General features: G+C 40.9%; 1 protein-coding gene across 1 annotated transcript in view; it reads right to left on the bottom strand.

Moving 5' to 3' along the window:
- nbas (NBAS subunit of NRZ tethering complex) overlaps positions 1-22,137 on the bottom strand; it is a 175,716-nt gene that overhangs the window by 60,664 nt on the left and 92,915 nt on the right. Inside the window, 4 exon segments of the mRNA XM_089021896.1 lie at positions 2,027-2,373; positions 8,671-8,924; positions 12,892-13,002; positions 13,921-14,144. Coding sequence (XP_088878022.1) covers positions 2,027-2,373; positions 8,671-8,924; positions 12,892-13,002; positions 13,921-14,144 — 936 coding nt within the window.

Genomic DNA, 22,137 nt, shown 5'->3' with positions numbered 1-22,137 from the left:
AATTCTCCCTTGCAAACTGTTCATACCTAATTTTCCGCGTGTTTACCAGTAGCTGAGATTGTTTCAGTAAAAGTAATTTTTGAAATTTACCCTTTTGTCTCTCTTTGGTTTTGCTGTGGTGCCTCATATAACCGGATTTAGTAAATTCACACACTTCCTGATAGATTTTGTGGGTAAGATTAGTTTGTAATCGCTGATAATAAGTTTCTATTTCTGACTGTTTGTTTTTTATCTCTATGTTAAGTCTCCTAATTCGCAAATTTAGAATTTTCCTAGTATAATTTTGTTGCATTTTATCGGCTAAGTATCCGGGTTCCAGGGGTGCTTGCTTCAAGCATTTAGGAATTAACCGGCTCTGTCTACATCTAAGATTGAATCTGAGGTGGTTCTTTAAATCAGCTAATTTAAAGGTGGCCTTTTCTAAGTTACGTACCAGCAGAAGGATGCATTTTGTTGATGACCAAGTGAACGTGATGCGGCAGACATCAAAAAAAGACTTTATCAACATCGCAGGGATAATACTAGTGGGCCTCAATCGGCAGTACATTTGCACCTAAAAGCTAGCAACCACTCATTTGACGACAATGAGGTTAAAATCTTAGCGAAAGAACATAGATGGTTTGAAAGGGGGGTGAAAGAGGCGATTCTTATAAAACAACAAAATCCTTCATTAAACCGGTCTGGTGGTGTGAGGTTCAATTTGGATCGTTCATACAATAGCCTGCTCAGGCAAAACAGGTTAGGCAACTTTCGCAATGCTGATGAGGGTCGTTATGCTGATGAGGTGATACCGGGGGGAGTGGGTGTAATAGGCCAATCGTTAGTCAGGAATGTAGGAACAATCAGTGGGGCCACAGGGGGGGGGTCCCACGCCCCCCCCCCAACCTGAGAGTAGGGACCTATCATAGCTGTGTCCGGCGCCACCAGGTCTGGACATTAGGGATATATAAATGGGGCCGATACGACCAGTCAGACTTTAGTTCGCTGACGAAGCCTCTTGGATAGGAGGCGAAACGTCCGAAACCTTCACTTTTGTACAGATGACGGCTGAAGAAACCTTCCTAAGTTGAGGTCTCACTGTATTTAAATTTGGTTTTCTCAAATTGCAGTTTGTAGTTTTTCTATTGCAGCAATTTGGTTTGGATACACAAGTTTTAGTAGTCTGATACATAGCGGGGGAGTCATTTTTTCAAAGCTTGTTGTGTCCAGTCGCTTTGGGCCGGACGGCTCAGTACGCAGCGGGCCTAAAAGTGTCGAGTGGATGAGTAAGCGATGTAAACGGTAACTACAAGCTGAAGGTGAAACATTAAAAAAAAGCTCTCCCTCTGTGATGAATCATTTGAAAAGGCCAAGAGAAAGTGAGCTTTTCTCACCACTTTCTGACAAAAACATTACACCAAGTACATAAGGTCCAGTGAGCGGTCAGTCGTGCCCTCGCCCCGTGGCCTTGTGGGTAATGGAGACATCCATCATATGTGGGGAGTACGTGTCATTGGTGGGGAGGGCAAAAGGGAGTCAGTGAGAGGAGTCAAGGCTTCCCCCCCATTGGAGTTGATGAGAAAGGTATGACAGCAGGTTTCAGGGAGATAAAGTGCTTGTTAAAGTGCGCACGGGGAGCGCAGTGGAGCCTGCTGGGCGCTACGCTTTAATTGGTGCTGAAAGGGGGGAGAGGCAGAAATTAGATCACTCGCGGGAGGGATGGAGTGGGCGGGGGGAGGGGTGGGGGCGGTAAAAAAAGTAGATTAGAAAAAAATGGTGGAGTAGAGAGGAAAAACAAAAGGCTGATTTAATTGCATTACTCGAGCGCAATAGAGAAATAATGAAAATGACATACAGTAAAGTCTCATTATATCGATATTCAAGGGAGTCCAAAAAAATATCGATATAACAGGGACTATCGATATATCCGACCCTGTTTGCATGTAATTTTCTCCGTGCGTGCATAGAAATAGTATCGATATAACCGGGACTATCGATATATCCGATATCGATATAACGAGACTTTACTGTATTTGAATTTAATTACATGTGAGATGGCCTCAGTGGAGAAGGTGATGTCATCCAGGAAGTGGACGGCGTGGACCGGAAGCAACCTATCCAGGTACTTGGCGCAGGTGTCATAGGCGTGCAGGTAGTCCTTCTCATTGAGAGGCGGACTCTTGAGCAACTGGGCGTCGCCCTTCCAGAACAAATTACGTAGCCAGGTGGCGTGGATCGCACTGGGGGACAACGTCGTAGCCTGGCCAAGGCCGCCGGGCCTTGGCAGCAGATGGGCCAGTTTAGAGATGGACAACACGTTCTGACTAGTCAGGACTGGTTCGAGAGCGGCCAGCGGGTCCCGGGATTCATCCGTCAGCTGGCGGTAGTTTAAGCCTGCCACCAAATGAAAGAAAAATTATTTTGCCGTGTTTATGTTATTGGTTTCCACATTTGAAAGGGAAAAAAAGTTGTACAGATGCTCCTCAACTTCGGTCATAAGGTGAATTTGTTCGTAAGTTGCTTCAGTGTTATATTTTGTTTGGGATACAGTGATACCTTGGTTTACAAACCCCTCGGCTTACGAACTTTTCGGTTTACGAACTTTTCGGTTTACAAATTCTACATTTCTGAAAATTTTACCTTGGCATACGAACTATTTTTCGGGATACACACGGAGAGCCACAATGAGTGATGTATAGTTCACGAACGGGCCCGTTCTCCTAACAATAAAATGGCAGCCAACTTGTTTTTATCCTCTATTCCCCGCCACCAGGTTAAACATTAAGAGACAGGCAGACGACAGAGAGAGAGTGAGAAAGTGGATAGAAAACAGTGAAATTTGGACAGGTTTCAACTTTGATAGTTCAAAGGCAGTGTAGACTGCAAGGTTAAAATTCCCATCAATCAGGCTCCACAAATAACCTGCACAAGCCATCTGTACACTTGATGCAAAAAATTATCAACCCAGCTAAAAAGAACACAATTGATGAGCAACTAGGTAATATTATCGCAGAGGAAGCACGGCAACCAAGGGATCATTCCTCAAGATGGTGAAAGAAGAAGGCTACGGCCCTCATCAAGTGTTTAATGCTGATGAAACCGGCCACTCCATTCCATCAAGACATCAACGACCACCACAAAGGTAAATAAAACGACTTTATTATACTGTACAGTTTATTTCTTTAATTATATTACCATAGCACATTTATGATACATAAAATAAGGTATATTTTGTGTAGTTTTAAGGCTTAGAACATTAGAAAGTAGAAAATTGTTTTATGGGGACCTGAGAACGGATTATTCTCATTTCAATGGTTTCCTATAGGAAATTAATTTTCGGGATACACACTTTTCACCTTACACACTCTGTCTGGGAACCAATTAAGTTCGTAAGCCAAGATATCACTGTGTATGTTTAAGTCAAACACTGAACAGGGGTAGTATAAAACACAGACGCTCTTACTCGTAAGATAAATTCACACCCACAGTAGTATGACGACATATATCCCTTGGGTCTTCAGTAAGCTATTATTGAAGCTGTTGACACGCAATTACTGAATTAAGTGCTAGCAGCCATTAGTTTTTGTTATGCATCGCGTCCTCCTGGAGCGTCAACTCTACCCATAAAAATGTTCGGATGTACCGTTTCGTAGGTTGAATGTTTGTAAATTGGGGAGCGTCTGGTCAAAATGCATGTGGGGACTCCTGAATATTACCATAAATAAGGTAAATAAACTGTCTTTCACATAAGTATTTCAGAGCCTTTAAAAACTGTTTTCCAAAATCTTGTTTTTGCACTGTTCGCTCTTTTAGTAATTTTAGTAGGTTATTTTTATATTTTTAAATATATTTGTACCAGTTCTTAAATGTTATACACTTTACGATGATTGCTTGCAATGTCACATGTACGATGTATTTTTTTAAGCTTTTTTTCACTTGCAGCCTTGGGCAATGCTTCCCGGGGTTATTTTATTTTATTTATTTTAGCTGTGCCGATGACCATTTTGTGTTTGGGAGTCTTTTACTGAGCAAGTTGCTTGTTCTGTAGCCACAAAGGGACATAAGTCTTCTTGTGCCGGTCCCAAGCCCGGATAAATACAGAGGGTTGTGTCAGGAAGGGCATCCGGCGTAAAAGCTTGGCCAAAACAAACATGCAGATCAAACCGCTAAAGACGGAGGACACTGATTTGCTGTGGCGACCCCTTCAAGGGAAAAGCCGAAAGGAAAAGAAGAAGAAGAATCAGAATCAGAATCAGAATCAGAATCATCTTTATTGCCAAGTATGTAGAATACACAAGGAATTTGTTTCCGGTAGAACACGCTGCACTAGTATCGTCGTCAAAAAAAACTGCTAAGTGGCAGTATACAGTTCCATTTTGGCTACTGTTGAAGAAGAGGGGTACTTAAACTACAGTAATAGAATATTTATATTTTCCAGCTTAAGTATACCAACACAAAATATGCACACGACTGCTGTTGTTGCTTTACGTCATGCGTGTTGTAAAGCAGACAGACAAACGCATTAGTACAGCAGCCTGTCTGAGCTTGAAATATTCATGTTTGGCAGATGTGCAAATGCACACACGCGCGCACGCACACATCAAACTGTGACACACACACACACACACACACACACACACACACACACACACACACACACACACACACACACACACACACACACACACACACACACACACACACACACACGCGCGCGCGCACACAGACACACATACACACATACACGCACGCGCACAATTCCAGACAGAAGCAGACAGACACTTGAGCTGCAAAGAACAGAGGAGACTGCTCTCATACAAATGTTCACTCCCCCACACACTCATACATTCAAACAGCCGTCTGTATCATGATGTGAGCAAAATTGCTGAGACAAATGGGCTACAACGTAAATCTTTTGTTTCATTCCGGCAGGATATATTTTACATTCACATATATTTACATGTATCTGCCCGTCCGTGGGGTGTCGTCTGCTCACGATTAAAACACATTAGATTGGCCGCGAATGAATTTTTAATGATGCTCGCAGGTGGGGATGTTTGATGGTTGTGGGTGACAAATTCTGCATAGTAACAAGCGGCCAATCGTGTGGGACATTACCAGAAAAAGAATTTTGTTCAGTTTCTTGACAATAACATTTTTTGGGGGCGTTGAGCAATGTATAAGATGAATTAAAACACTGCAATTAGAATGTTAATAGGAAAAAACATGTAATGAAAAAAAAACGTGTGGCAATTGGAAAAAAAAGATTGATAATGCACCCACCCATGATCCATACTGCTTATGCTCATGAGGGTCGTGTTAAAATTTTCAACAAAAATGCAAAAGTGGAAACAAATGAGCAGTTAATGTGTAAACAAACAATAATTTAATTTTCTAGGTATTTTTTTTAGAATATGAGAACTGTAAAGCACCTGTGTCAAAGTCAAGGCCAAAAAATCCTAGCCAAAATTTCATGTTTTTGGATTTAAACCACAACAAAAAAATATCCTGTGACTGTAAAGTGCCCTTGAAAGTTTTGAAAGGTGCTTATAAATGAAATGTATTATTATTATTATTATTATTATTATTATTATTATTATTATTATTATTGAATTCAGATTTGAAAACTAGTTATTAATTAATTTGTTGTGCGCTCTATATGTAATATGTGGAGGGGATTAAACATTCTAATGGCTTCCCCAAATTCATAACGGCCCTTGAGAGGAAACCATAACTACAATGTGGACCCAGGCAAAATATGACTTTGACACCCCTGCTGTAAAGTGTCCTTGAGAGTTTTAAGAGGCGCTTAAAAATCAAATGTGTTATTATTATTAAAGCATCCAAACAAACATATTTAAAACAAACAAAAATAAACAAACGCACAAGAGCCTCATGGAATGTAAAAGACAAAACAAGACCAGCTCCTCCGTGACACAATTATGAGGCAAAAAAAATCGTTTTCTTGCCTCATAACCTAGCAATGGCGTGTATGTGAGCTCGGCAGCATGTGTGGAAAGCTGCAGCGTCATGACACATCAGACGGCGCAAGTGAGGCGTGAAAACCCCGTTGACCTTTCCGCAAAGTCCTCAGAGACCGGTCGCCGCATTGCCAATTGGAAACTATGCGCAGTCAAGCGGTAACAAAGTGAAACCTGCTCACAAACCACCTTGGAGAGGATACTGACCAGTGGTGAGTGGTCAAGGCAAGTGAAGCACCATTGAGCACCAGCATTGACCTACATAGCCAACATAAATTTGAATCCATCCTGTGTTCTTCCATCACCGTTTGGTTCGGAGCCGCCACAAAAATGGACAAAATCCGACTTCAACGGACAGTTAGGACGGCGGAAAAAAAATCATTGGCACCGCCCTACCCACTCTCGAGGACTTGCACACTGCAAGAATCCAAACTAGGGCTCGGATAATCCTTCTGGACCCTCCGCACCCTGCCCACCACCTTTTCCAGCTACTCCCCTCAGGCAGGCGCTCCCGATCCATGCGCACCAAATCCAGCAGACATTTAAACAGCTTCTTCCCCCAAGCAATTAACTCTTTGAACTCTTTTACCTCTTTCAACAGTAGCCCAAATGGAACTGTATGGTGCCACTTAGCAACTTTTTGATGATGATACTAGTGCAGCGTGTTCTACCGGAAACAAATTCCTTGTGTGTTCTTCATACTTGGCAATAAAGATGATTCTGATTCTGAATATTTGTTCCATTAAATTATATTCATCCAATGTCAAGGGTCTTTTCTAGTAATTTCTCATTCGTTCTATTTGGCATTCGACTAAGCATGATTCCGACTTGATCTTGGTGTCACTTGAAGGAATATTTCTGAGTATAATTTGTTTAGTTAAGCCTCTGCCATGGTATTTTGTCATGAAAATAATGCGTCTTAAATAATGTCATGATTTGCATCTTCAACAATGTATGATGTGCGTCTTCAATAATGTCATGATGTGTGTCTTGTCGCCATATTTACTCTAGCCTGTTTAACCTTCTGATACGCAGAGTGAACCAAGTTCACTCTTGGAGCAATCTGTTAACCTTGATACACTGCTTACTGGCGACTTGGTGGAGAGACTCAAAAAAGCAAAGAATGCCGCCTCTGTGTCGCGCCATAGTGTAGATCGCGCCCTTCTGATGAAATAAATATGTTATGTGTCCATGGTGTGGACACACTCATGATCAAACAGCCATTGTCTGTAAATCACGTGCAAATAAACCCTTTGAAGGTACTGTTCATCAACTCCAGCCTTTATTTAGATGACCAAAATCCTTATTATCTGATACTAACGAACACGCGGAGGAAAGAAGGCCACTCTCCTCCAACAAATGGTGACCCTGACGTGATATCGGACTGAGGTTTTTGACAACGGACAGAACATCGGGCGCCCAACAGATTTGACAAGGTAAGAGGACAATTATCCTCCAAATTGATCTTCTGTCTGTTGGCTAAAATCAAGGTAAGATTTACATCTTGAATTGATATTCTAAAAAGATAAATTGTGGCTGGATGAACAGTGGAATGCTCAATTGTGAAAGGTTGTTTTGTTCTGTCAAGGAATAATAGAAAATATAATTCCTAACAAAGAGTAACAAGGATACGGTGTTTTTACAAAAAGAGTCAAACACCTTTGGAGAAAAGACTCGAGTATGCTGCTCTACGATCGGGGCCAGGTACTTTTGGGATAAGGATCGAGTGCTTTTGCTAAATTTGGTGCATTCTACTAACTTTGTGACTGTTTTATTTCTTGTATATTATACCTGTCCATGTTAAGAGCTTTGAAGCAGCTTCAGCGGTTGCTAAAGCACTATATAAATCAATATGTATTGTATTGTATTGTATGGTATGGTATTGTATTGTATTGTATTGTATTGTATTTAGTGGTGTTTCTCTCGGCTGCACTATTTTTGTACATGTGTGATGCAGTGTCTGAAACTCATGACAAAAAGTTAGCGACACCCGGGCAGACAACTCTGAAAAGTTGCCTGCCCCATTTTTCACAACTTGAAACACAATAAGACGACTAATTGCAAAAAAAAAAAAAAAAAAACGTTGCGAAGTACAAAGGATTTTTTAAATTAAGGAAGTGCCTACCAAAAATGCGCCCTTTCTTAATTTATGGTAAACATCCCTTGCTGAAGATTTTGCTCCAGTTGTCGTTTGACATCATGGTGCACACTGCAATGTTTGCGTTGCGTTGTTTGCTCAAAGCGATGTGGCCTCCTCTTTCTAAGCGGCTTCAAAACTCTCAAGTACACTTTTCAGTCATAGTATAGTCCGAAGCTCGAAATACGAATTTGCATACTCGGCACGGCAGCCAATGCAATGCAAATTGCCAAACGAACGTTTGGCAATTGCATATTCGGCACGGCAGCCAATCAGAAGCCTGTTTCGTGCTACGGACTATACCGTAACTAAAAAGTGTACTTGAGAGTTTTGAAAGGCGCTTAGAAAGAGGAGTCCACGTGGCTTGTAGCAGTTTGCCTGTAGCTTTTGCTTTATTGAATAAAACAAACCGTTAATTTGAAAATAATCTTTTTTTTTTTTCTTGAAGAAGTTGTCGGCCACCCGGGCCGAGACGTTTTGAAAGTTGTACGCCCGACGTAAAACTTGTACGCTGGGCAGACGTTATTTCAAACACTGGTGTGATAACTTCTCATAATTGAATTGACAACTCACCGCTGGCCACAGCACGGAGCTTCTTGAGTAACTTAATGTGGCTGTCAGGCGTGATGGGGACGCCGGCCATGTGCGGCTGACAACCGGCGGCGTCCAGCAATGTGTAGTAGTATAGCAGCCGGCTCAGGTCGCTGCCCTCCACGCTGGGCAGCACGTACTTGCTCATGTGGCCGTAAAAGGTTTGTGGGTCGCTCTTCAGCGTGGTCATCAGGCCCAGGGACTCGCTGCGGGATTCGATGTCATTGGTGGACAAACTGTGAACAAATATGAGACAACATATGTTGAATAACTTCATACATCAGCCTAAGTAATCATTTCATATTTTTGATATGGAAAAGAAATGAACTTTCTTTGCTTTTTCCAAGAATGGCTTCTTGTGATGTTTTTGTAGTTCCACCTGTGAAAGTCATGCCTATCAAATTTCCGACTGCAAAATAAAACTAACATTTGGGGGCGGAATTTTCTCTTTGAATGTCCCCTGAAAAGCACTATTGTCTATTTCAAAACAAAAGGGTAGACTAAGTGACAGCCTCGAGAGATTTTTTTTGTAAAACCAGGGACGCATCTGGGAAATTAAAAGAGGGGGTCCAGTTGGCCCTCTTGTCTCTGAAAAGGGGGCCAAATTCAAAAATCAATGGGCCCTGATTTAACTATATTAACTAGACAAAACTGACTGAAATAAAACAAAATACATGAATTGGAGCATATTTCTAAATTGCAAATGAAAAACCACTATTTGACAAAAATATATTTTTATAATACAGTAAAGTCTCGTTCGATGAGAAGGTTTCTTCAGCCGTCATCTGTACAAAAGTGAAGGTTTCGGACGTTTCGCCTCCTATCCAAGAGGCTTCGTCAGCGAACTAAAGTCTGACTGGTCGTATCGGCCCCATTTATATATCCCTAATGTCCAGACATGGTGGCGCCGGACACAGCTATGATAGGTCCCTACTCTCAGGTTGGGAGGGGCGGGGGACCCCTCCCTGTGGCCCCACTGATTGTTCCTACATTCCTGACTAACGATTGGCCAGTCTACACTCTGCCTTTGAACTATCAAAGTTGAAACTCTCTCACTGTCGTCTGCCTGTCTCTTTAATGTTTAAACCTCCCCTCACTGCTGCGTTCTAGACCAATCACGTGGCTTTAACCGAAAACTGGGGGCAGGGAATAGAGGACAAAAAAAGTCGGCAGCCATTTTCTTTTTGGAGAACAGCTTCACTCTCTATCTGTAAACCCCACCTCCCCTCACTGCTGCGTTCTTCACCAATCACGTGGCTTTAACCAAAGACTGGGGGCGGGGAATAGAGGACCAAAACAAGCCAGCTGCCATTTTGTTGTTAGAAGAACGGGCTTGTTCACGAACGACACCTCACTCATTGAGGCAGCTCCGTGTGTATAACAAAAAAGTTCGTATGCCAAGGTAAAATTTTCATACATTTAACATTCGTAAATCAAAACGTTTGTAAACCGAGGTATCGCTGTAAAGCAAAAGTCTCTTCTGCAATGCACCAGTGGCCTCCACCTGCTCCATTTACAATATTAACAGCAGTCACGCATGCATTCAATCAATAACACGCCCAAAGACACAAATACACAAATGACTACACGCATAATTGTCTAAAACCAAACACGTCCTACGATTGGTTGTAATCTATCATGAAACAGAATGCTATTAAGCATTTTCTTATAACCTGACATGACAGGGCAAGTATTTGTCACCGAAGTACATGCACGTAATCTAACACATACACGCAAGCACACAGCATCTGAAACACAAAAGGCTGTAAGTACAAATACATTAAATGCACAAAAGCATACATTGACTTGTCTTTATTTAAGAAATGATGTCATTCGAAATGAATGAGTCCCAGTGTGTGCATATACGCTCACCCCATGACACTATAAACTGAGCATAAGTAGCCCCACCAAGGCAATTCAATGCATTTCCCTAATGGCAATTAGCGGTGTTATGCAAGATTAAAAAAAAAACCTGCACATTGAGCTCACGATGTAATTTCACCTTGTCGGTGTACGTTGGAACTGAATTTGGTGCGTATCCCAATGAATATTACTCTAGCTGGGCAAATGTGCCATTCATCTTATAGAAATATGTCCAATGTACCTAATTAGGTGGCTACCATGGGTGCACGTGTGTGTAAGAGGGTGACACGGAAGTAGATTTTCAGTGGCATCACATCCCCCGAAAAAAAATATAAATCCCTGACCTCGAACATTGAAATAAAATTACATAAAAACATGTCCCATCAAGTCCCAGTGAAAACTCTTCTTCCACCTTAGTCACATTCAGAATGATTCCCAGACTTTGTGTGTCTTTTTTTGTTGTGTCACATTATTTGTTATTTTGTTTTTTTGTTGTTGTTTTGACTTCAAGATGGCGCCGTGAGAGTGCAGAAAGCAGGTCCTGTATTTTGTTGTTCCTTTCCTCTTACTTTCATTACTTTGCTGCTGTAAAATATACATTTCTCCATTGCGAGACAAATAAAGGCTAATCTAATCCAATTTTGAAGGTCAGCAATGTAAAACAAAATAGTTTGTCACCCTCCCCTTGAAGGACAACCGACGCCTCCGGACAAGTTGTGTCCATAATTTGTAAAATCACTTCAAAATGACTTCTACTGAGCGTTTTTCACAAACATTCCACGGCATATAGCTATATTTTACGTTTTAAGACTCGTGCTGAATATTCAGGAAGTCTTGTTTTCGAGTTGATGACGATGCCTGACATTTGATACTAGTTGACACAAATTCCCAGCAGACAAATCAGCCCATTTCCAACGGAGCTTGTGTGCCATCTTGTGCATTTTCTGGGCACTACATTGGAGTTCTTTAATTGATTGCAAACAGTGATACTTTCCTCTTCAGAACGATTCGAATCATATTCATAACTGTATGAGTAACAAGAAAGCAGCTTCTCCGAATCTGAAGCCATTGTTCTGATTCTCGAGCAAGGCAAGACGCCCTGGTGTGATGTCACGAACAAGGGGGCGGGACCTTCTGAAACTGGAACTTTCTGAGGTCATTTTGATGTAGTTTTGGGAAACTTTAAGTCATTTTATTGGTTATTGGTTTATTGCATTTGACTAAAAATATCAGCCGGCATGTTTTGGGTATTTCAGATGATATAAAACGTTTTTCTGTGGTCAATTAGGAAACAAAATAATGGTGTCGGTTCTCCTTTCAGGTTGTTTTGTTTTCCGACAATTGAATATTCCTGTCCCAATCCCTTAATTAAAGGACAACCGACGTCTCTGGACAAGTTGTGTCCATAAATTGTAAAATGGCTTCAAATGACATCTACTGAGCGTATTTTAAAAAGATTCCACCGCATATAGCTATATTTTACGTTTTAAGACTCGCGCTGAATATTCAGGAATATCGAGGAAGTCTTGTTTTTGAGTTGGTGACGAGTCCGTACGTGAAAGGAACCCCCCTGACTGAAAAAAAGACACACTGTAGCAGTCCTTCCATCACGTCAATGTATTTTGCTGTATTGTTTGGTCTGCAAACCTTGTGTTGCACCCAAAAGCCGCCAGAAGAGGGTGCCCAAGCTCCATATAAGGAATTTATCAGCCTGTGGAAACGGAGGTGGCCACAGGAGATCGCCATTTTGTGCCTCTTTTCTGTTGATCGTTTCTCCCCAATGTTGCCTCAAAACGGCACGGAATAAATTCTTTAATCGATTGCAAACATGTATGCTTTCCTCTTCAGAACTATTTGAATCATATTCATAACTGGAGGTGTAACAAGAAAGCGTATTCTCCGAATCTGAAGCCATTGTTTTGATTCTCAAGCAATGCGAGACGTCTTGGCGAGACGTCACAAACTGGGGGCGGGACTTTCTGAAAATGCCCAATTGGCAGCTCAATTTTTTGCAGATTTTGGACACTTTAAGTCATTTTTATTGGTGTTTTGCATTTGAATAAAAATATCATACTGCGTGTTTTGGGTATTTTATAAAACGTTTTTCTGATGTCAGTTAAGAAACAAAAAAGTGACGTCGGTTGTCCTTTAAAGCTAAAGTTGATTCCCATCCCGCGGGATTCTCCGCCAAAAAGTCCCCCTCAAAAGTGTGTACAGTCCATTGCAGGCAAGTTGGGTAAAATTGTCTGAATGAGATGAAATTGAGCAATTTGCACAACATGAAAACAAAAATGCACTGCATCACTATTTGTGAGAAAGGTTGTGTGTGTCTGTGCCTACCCGCTGTCTGTAAAAAGGAACTCCAGATGAGTCATGTGGACCTCCCACAGAGGAACACGGTAGCGCTTAGCCAGTGACAATGAGATGCCATACACTGCATCGTCCAGGGTCCTAAAAACACACAAATACAGAGGAGGGGAAAATAATGACCAATCATTAGTGCAACACAAACAAACACAAGTAAATATTGACATATTATGAGGACTTTTGATAGCCAAAGTTTCCAAAGGAAGAATGGGATATAAAACTGCTCCAATTTGTGGGTATCTTGCCATGCAATTTGGCAAGATTGCCATTGCCTTGAATTGTAAATAAATGCTTCCTTGGAGCGTGAGATAGGCCTTGAAACTGTTTTCACAAAATTGGGTAAAAATTAAGATTACTCATTATTTTTCTTTTGTAATTTTTTTTCTCGATAAAATGTATCAAACTCATTCACTGCCAGACGATGTGCAAAAATGTGTCCATTCCAGTGCCAGGGTTTTTGTCACTTTCTCTCAAATTGCAGGAACCAGAGAATATTGCGGTTTACATAAACATTTAATGTAGCGTAAGAAACCTTAGACTCTCTTCTTATATAAGAAAAAGAGTTAATTCCTAAGTTATATGACCCTAGAGTTATCTGAGATTGAAATGGGGGTGGCTATACAAAATACAATGCATACATATTCATTTATTTAGCGCTTCAACAACAGCAGAAGCTGTAACAAAGCGGTAACCTGAACAAAAGGCAAATGCTGCCCCCTCGTGGAAGTGAAACATTGCCAGAGGTCTGACTAGCGCTTTGTCGCCACCCTCTTCGCAATAAAAACTAAAACCCGAACAAATTCGGAAATGGCGCTCAACGTCACACTTTTCAATTCCCAAATAAATTTGGGAATGGCAGCGAATGAGTTAATACTAGTTAATAACAGATCAACCAGATTTACATTATTCCACAAGGGAAATACTGCTTTGGATTTCATTCTTTTAGGATTGGGTCATACTTTCTAAAATGAAAAAAAATACATATTTTTGCGACAGACTCACTCAGCCAGGCCGAGGATTGTCTCCTTCTTGTAATTAGGGTCGGAGCTGAAGCGCTGCACATCAACACCACGGCCCAGGCCCTGCAGCACCTGCGCCTGCGTGTAGTCGCTCAGCCGCTCATTGTACACGTGAAGCTGCACGATCCATTTCTGCAGATCTTCGGGCCAGCCCGAGTATGCCGACACGTGCTGTGTGACCAGTCGGATAAGCTCCTTCGGGTCAGCCTGCTGACAAGAGGAAGATGAGGACATGGTGGGACATTTTATTCTCAAGAAAATCTTCAGGCGTGAATCATGATAGGAAAAAAATGACAAAAGTGACTTTTGTGTGCAAGGTACTGCTGCAGGATGGGGGTTTGAAGTCAAATTAGCAATATTGCAAGGAAATTTAATACTGTACCAAATAGGTTAGCCTGGTAATTTTGACAATCACATTGAGTGGACCTAATATTGAGTCCTGAGGAACACCACAATATATTTTTTTTCTGTAATGATGGTCAAATTTGTAGGCTGAGTAGAAAACCTTGTTTCTGCAGTCACGACAAATCATTGTGAGTTCGAAAGCACCACTGACCAACCCAAACGCAGTACAGCACATATATATAGATAGAATACATGAGAAATATGATATGAAAATATGTCTGTGTAAGCTCTCAGTCGTACAGGAGTGGTTCATCGATGAAAAAGTTTCTTCAGCCGTCATCTGTACAAATTTGAAGGTGTCGGACGTTTCGCTCCTCATCCGAAAACTTTCGTCAGAGAATCAAAGTTGTTCTGGTAACTGTCCCTATACACATCCCTAATGGACAGAGCCAGACCTCTGCTCTGATAGGTCGCTGCTCTAAGGTTGGGGGTAGCAGTGGACTACTCCCTGAAACTAATCTGATTACTTTTGTTGTTCTGTCTAATTATGTTTGATGACTGGCTCTGATTGCCCCATTTGCCCTGCTATCAACTCATCAGCATGACTAAGCCTACGTGGTAACGATCTAAGAAGTCTGTTGTAAGCACGATTCAAATTAAACCTCAAACCATCATGGCGATTTAGTGAAGGATTTTGCTGTTTTACAAAAATTGCTTATTTTACTCCCTGTTCAAACCATCTATTTTCTTTAGCTAAGATGTTAACTTCACTGTCGTCAAAATTATATGAAAATGCTCTAACTTACCCCAGAACACTTGCTAAATCAATTCTCGATAAGTGACAACATTGCTTGATATACAAATACAGGAAGTATTTGAAACTAGGTTAGTCCTGGTTATTGCGCTTCCATGGGAATGTATTTCTGTTGTAAAGTAAAGATACTTTTTTCTTTATTTGTATTTTTTTAAACAAAGCACCTTAATGTTTTTTTTTTTCTTTTTTTGGTGGCCACGCAGCATAAAAGAATTACTCTGTCATGCTGTCATTTAAACACAAAAGAAAATTAGGTGCATAGTGGCAGTGGGGAATGTGTGCGTCACCGATTTGTGGACCAAGTGCCCCTTTGGCTTATTGTTACGGTGCAGACATTGCCTCCGACAAGTTGCCCGCTTTTCCGCTGCCTTTCACTGAAAAACTAATGAGGCTATTTTCCTTCTTCTTCTGCCTCCAAAAATGGCCTTCGGGAAAGCCGGGACAGCGACCCAATGAATGCATGTAAGCCTTGCTTCTTTAATTTCACTGCCAGGAACACAAAGTATGGCAGCTGAAGGCAATTCAATCGGGGTGTCTTGCTCTACTGCGCCTTTGGAAAAATACGGCCCATATGTAGCGAGCTGCCTTAAACGGGGCTGTGTGTGATTCAGGCCCGCGGCGGGAAATTGGACTGCTGAAACATCATGTCAGCTCCTCAGTTCTAATTCACACTAGTCAATGTTAAAATGGAAGTTCATGGGGCGGTTGGATGAGATGGGGCAATGCTTCATGGTATTTCTAAAAGATAATTATATCATGAGCGGTTTCTGTGTGCGTGTGTGTGTGCGTGTGTGTGTGTGTGTGTGTGTGTGTGTGTGTGTGTGTGTGTGTGTGTGTGTGTGTGTGTGTGTGTGTGTGTGTGTGTGTGTGTGTGTCGTGACGTTAAAGGACAACCGACACCATTTTTTTGTTTCCTAACTGACATCAGAAAAACGTTTCATAGCATCTAAAATACCCAAAACACACAGGCGGATATTTTTAGTCAAATGCAAAACACCAATAAAAATTATTTAAAGTGTCCCAAAATTGCCACAAAATGAGCTTGAAACTGGGCAGATTCAGAAAGACCCGCCCCCTTGTCCGTGATGTCACTATTGGTCACACACTGCCTTGCTCCAGAATCTAAACAATGGCTTCAGAGAGTTCAGATTTGGAAAAGATGCTTTCTTGTTACTCATCCAGTTATGAATATGATTGAAATACAGTAAAGTCTCGTTATATCGATATTCTCGGGAGTTAGAAAAAATGTCGATATAACCGTACTGTCGATATATCCGCCAAAAGAGGGCAACCATGCGCCATATAAGAAAGGAGCTGGCCATATGAGCTCGCCATTTTGTGCCTCTTTTTTTTTGGGGGGGGGGGGGGGGTGAGAGATGTTCCCCCAATGTTGCCTCGAAATGGCACATATAATTATTTAATCGATTGCAAACATGTATGCTTTCCTCTATTTTCCGGAGCAATTACACATCAATAAATCTGCATCAGCAATTAGAACGTGTCACTATACGTGATACTGCAAACACTTAAAAATAAAAGGAAATTTAAAATCATTTGTCCACAAAGTTTTATTAAGTCCACCAAGAATATGCAATCTTTAACAAGATTTTACGCTAAATTACAAAATGTCAATTTAATATAAGAAAAACAACAAGACGTTCACAAAACGAACTCATCTCATCTCATCTCATTTTCCGTACCGCTTATTCCTCATTAGGGTCGCGGGGGTTGCTGGAGCCTATCTCAGCTGTCTTTGGGCACGAGGCGGGGGACACCCTGAATTGGTTGCCAGCCAATCGCAGGGCACACACAAAGACATACAACAGTCACTCTCACACTCACACCTATGGACAATTTGGAGTGGTCAATCTGCCTGCCATGCATGTTTTTGGAGTGTGGGAGGAAACCGGAGGACCCGGAGAAAACCCACGCGGGTCCGGGGATAACATGCAAACTCCACACAGGGAGGCCGGACCGGGACGCGAACCGGCGACCTCTGCACTGTGAAGCCGGTGTGCTAACCACTGGACTACCGGGCCGCCCTACAAAACGAACTATTTGTTGAAAATGAAAGTAAACAAATCTTTTTCATTTGTTCTTGAGAATGGGCCTACCTATGTGCGACAGCGAGTTGTCCTCTCCTTCAGCCATTGTGGGTTAAAAAAGCGAGTAGATATACTTGTTTTTTCTGTTAAAGTTTCCGGGTCTGATCTGTTGTAGCGTGGTTGATCTGCATTGCATAGCACTGCCTCCGCTGAGGGCTGAGGTAAAGTGAGTATACAATCACAAGACGCGTATATGTCATGTTCAACGCGAGGCCCTCTAGCTGGCCTTACTGTGCCAACTCGTGATCTTATTGGCTATCGCAATTATATATCAACTACATGTGCCCGTTCATGTACAGCGCACAGACGCCCTCACTGTTGATTCTGAAGGTGTCGGTCAGATTTCATACAGCCTGGTGACACAAGCTAGCTGAATTCTGATTGGATTAAAAACTCTGACCTAAAACTACAACACTGAAAGGAGCATAACCAAATGGATATAATATAACATCAAGAAAACAGTATGTAGAATAATTATATATATTTAGAAAAAAGACTTTTTTAATAAAATTGACTTTTATTATAATTATGATAATGATGTCCGATTATGGTAGGCCAGCAGAGAAGGCCTTGCTGGCTCTGACGGCCCACCACTGATATATATATATAGGGCCTGTACTACCAGTAAGACTTGAGTTCGCTGAAGAAGCATCTTGGATAAGAAGCGAAACGTTCGACACCTTCAAAGAAGTACAGATGACGGCTGAAGAAACCTTTTCATCGATGGACCACTCCTGTACGACTGACAGCTTACACAGACGTCTCTATCCATATACAATTCCGGACATGATGCCCGGTACGTGGCAGTCTTTGGCTGTTCCGACGAACCCAACAGCTGCTCTCCCATTAAAGCAAATAGCGAGACGCCTGCCGAACACAAACACCCCACTGCCGGCTTGTAATCCGACAAACGATATCCTCGGGCATCCATCGAATTTAAATCCAGTGGCAAGCACATGCGCCTCTTTTGTAAAGAGAAAGACGGCACGGTTCTACTCCTTGGGGAACAAGTGAGCAAGTAATGACTTTAATGAGTCATAGTTATGTCATAGATAGCAGTTAGTACACTCATTAGCGTTAATAGGGTAAACAGTAGCTAAGCATAAATAGGGAGCAAGCAACAACATTGAGAATCCCTTCACCCTGACCCCCAAACCAAAGGAGCCCATTTAAAAAATACTGGAACTGCCGAGTGATCAAATGAAGGCGACAGATTGAAATTGCACAACGGCCGACTAGAAATCCCTGCACAGGGTCACTGAGGACCGTTTGGCCGGTCCTCACAAATTTTTCATTCCAAGGGTTTCTAGAGGGTCTATATATGCACCTGGTAAAAGTTTCAGAGAGGTCCTCACAAATTCACCCCAAATTATTTTTTGGGTATTTTCATTTCACTTGGACACACACTTTTTACTCACTGGGTGTGTTAATGTGTGTGTGTGTGTGTGTGCGTGGTTAATGAGTTCATACCACAAAAAGTAAAACAATATTTTAACCACATTCACCACAGGGGTTTGAATGTACCCCTTCAGAAACCTCACTCCTGCTGTTATTTCAGTTTCAAGGCCACTTTTTATTTCTTTGTTTTTAAAGAAGTTGAAGTGGGAAATGGGGTGACATCTAGTGTTCAAATGGAACACTAGTTCTTCTCTAAACTTATCAGCAACGGCGGTCCTAACTCCTTATTTGGAGTTATTCAGACCTCACAAACCCATTGAAACAGGAATGTATGTGTGTGCGCGTGTGTGCGCGTGTGTGTGTGTGTGTGTGTGTGTGTGTGTGTGTGTGTGTGTGTGTGTGCGCGTGGGTGTCATAAATACACTTTTTTTTCATGTTCACATGGAAATTGGGTTCCTACGGGTCAAATCTTTTGCACACCTTGTCCCCACCATGTCGCAAAAACGTGTAGATGTGTGTGTGTGTGTGTGTGTGTGCATGTGAAAAAACAACAAATCGGACATTCATCCTCATCCTTTCGACGTTTGGTTAGATTTATATTTACATGTAACACTGCTAAATGAATAGAGGGAAGTGAGGCGAACATAAACAACCTCAAGGGTTCAAGTCAGCTGACGCAGGTGATTTATTTACGTGTCGCCATTCCCACAGACACATTCCATTAGTCCTCCTGATCAATAGTCAACAGGGAGAAAGATAAAATGCCCTAGAGCAGAAAGTTCTCTTTTCGCGACTCAATTGATCGGGTCAGGTTAGGCGTTGCTAAAAGCCACGGTCACGTTATGCCACAGCTGATGGAATCGTCTCATCAGCCGCTCTTGTGTGTGTGTGCATGACGATCAAATGGCGAGTGCTAGACAATTCACCGACTCAATCTACTAAGAATCAACACGAGTGAGAAGTTCGTCCTTGACAAAGCTAATTAGGCTTACTTGTTCAGTAAAATTCATTTGATGCATGACTACCTGATATTTTATTTATATTTATAATAATACATTTCATTTATCTAAATGTTTTATACAGTGAGACCTCAACTTACAAACACCTCAACTTACAAACTTTTTGTCTTACAAACGTCAAATTTATGAAAATTAAACATTATAATAAGCACTATTTTCATAATACACACCCACCACGGCTGGCGGAGTGATCTTCGGCGGAAGCACACAACCGAACAGCACCAGAGGTTAAGTTACCAACAGTCCTTATGGAAGGTGACTCTCCTTCTATAAGCCATCAACGACCATCAAAAAGGTAAATAAAACTTTATTTTACAGCACAGTTTATTTCATTAATTACAGTCATCATGTAATGCGCCTCTCTTTCCAAACAGCAATTCCCTTTGCCCTTCGACCTCCAACGCCATTCCATCAAGCCATAAATGACCATCACAAATGTAAATAACGTGACTTTATGATACAATGCCGTGTATTTCTTTCATTACAATACAATAGCACATTTATTATACATAGAATAAGGTATGTTGTGTGTAGTTTTAAGGCTTATTTAGTTGAAAAGTATATTTTATGGAAACCCGGGAACGGATTATTCCCATTTTAATGGTTTCCTATGGGAATTTTTTTTTTAGATACACACTTTTCACCTTAGACACTCTGTCTGGAAACCAATTAAGTTCGTAAGTTGAGGTCTCACTGTATATGTTTTACATTTAATAGTGTATTATTTCAACTGCGTCACACAGAACGATTTTGAATTTTTCAGTTGTCTTAAAGGTGGCGCCGAAATTTTTTAATATTAATACATTTCATTTATAAGCGCCTTTTCAAAACTCTCAAGGGCACTTTACAGTCACATGATATTTTGTTCTGCGGGTAAGCAGCGGCGGCCACAAGCACCAGCGTTCACTCAACCTGGAAAATGTATGTTATTTCTGACAACTTGTTTAAAGCACTAATTTACTGTTTTTCCCTTCTAAATATCTTTCCATATTTTCTTGTTTCAAGATATTTTCAGGAACATTAAGTGCTAATTTTCAGCATATTATTGTCATTTTGAGCATATCTAAAAACAATTAGTCTTTTCAAGATAAATTTGCTTTTTGTACCTCTATTCTTACTCGTCTTAAAGGACAACCAACGCCTCCGGGTAAGTTGTATCCATAATTTGTAAAATCGCTTTAAATGACTTCTACTAAGATTCCACCGCATGTAGCTATATATTACGTTTTAAGACTCGCGCTGAATATTCCGGAAGTTTTGTTTTTGAGTTGGTGACGAGTCCTCATTTTTATTGGTGTTTTGTATTTGACTAAAATATACTGCGTGTTTTGGGTATTGTAGATGTCGGTTGTCCTTTAAGACCTGTATAGGTTTTCGGAAGCGAGATAAATTTACTTGTTTTAAGAAATCTTGTCATGCCAATTTTACTTGTTCTGCTGGCAGATTATTTTACTTATTTTAAGCAATTTTAATCCTATTTTAGTAATTTTTTTTCTTTTTTTTGAGGAGTGACTTTTTGCAGTGTAAACATCCAACCTCTAATGCACAGGTGTCAAAGTCAAGGCCAGCGGGCCAAATCCGGCCCGCCACATCATTTTTTTCGGCCCGCGAAAGCAAATCAAACTTGTTAAATTCCATGATGATTGCTAAAATTTGAGCCAAAATTTCTTATTTTTGGATGTCAACCACAATAAAAGTCATTATTCTTGACTTCAGATTTGAAAACAAGTTATTCATTAATTTGCTATGTGCTCTATATGTAATATTAGAAGGGATTTAAACATTCTAATGGGTTCCCCAAATTCATAACGGCCCTCGAGAGGAAACCATAACTACAATGTGGCCCTCGGTAAAAAAATGACTTTGACACCCCTGCTCTAATATGTCTGTATATATATATATATATATATATATATATATATATATATATATATATATATATATATATATATATATATATATATATATATATATATATATATATCACATAATATAAAAAACATTGCCAATATTAGTCATCATAATAAAACAAAAATACGGATAGTTAAATTAACCCAGGGTTACTCAAATTCCTGCATGATTATTATGATCATTTTATTTTAATTTCATTCAAATGTACTTTCATTTTTCGCTAATTTGGATGATTAAAATGGCCTGATTGTGTGGCGGCAGTCTTGCGGGAGAAAAACAATCTACATTGAGAAGTGCTCCAAATATTTTGTCCATCTCTTACATCAACTCATAAAATCACCTCAGCTCAATTATTTCTGCACTCTCACTAGCCCCGCCCCCCTCCTTTCATTCCCTCATTCTCTCTCTTTCCGCCTCAGGTTCATGTCTAGTGTTGTGTAAAAACATGCTGTTGATTTTTAAAGGCTGAAAAACAAAAAACAAAAAAAAAAAACCCTCGAAATCAAACACCTTGAGTCGGCCCCCTTTGAGAATTCCGCCACTATTTGCAACTAAATGACTTCTGCGCCTCGAGTGTTGGGGGTTTTGATTGGGGCAGGCTATGAAAT

Source organism: Hippocampus bargibanti, linkage group LG19, assembly GCF_051943395.1.
Source record: "Hippocampus bargibanti isolate YZ-2025 linkage group LG19, ASM5194339v1, whole genome shotgun sequence".
Lineage (NCBI taxonomy): Eukaryota > Metazoa > Chordata > Actinopteri > Syngnathiformes > Syngnathidae > Hippocampus > Hippocampus bargibanti.
This window is presented reverse-complemented; position numbering and strand designations above follow the sequence as displayed.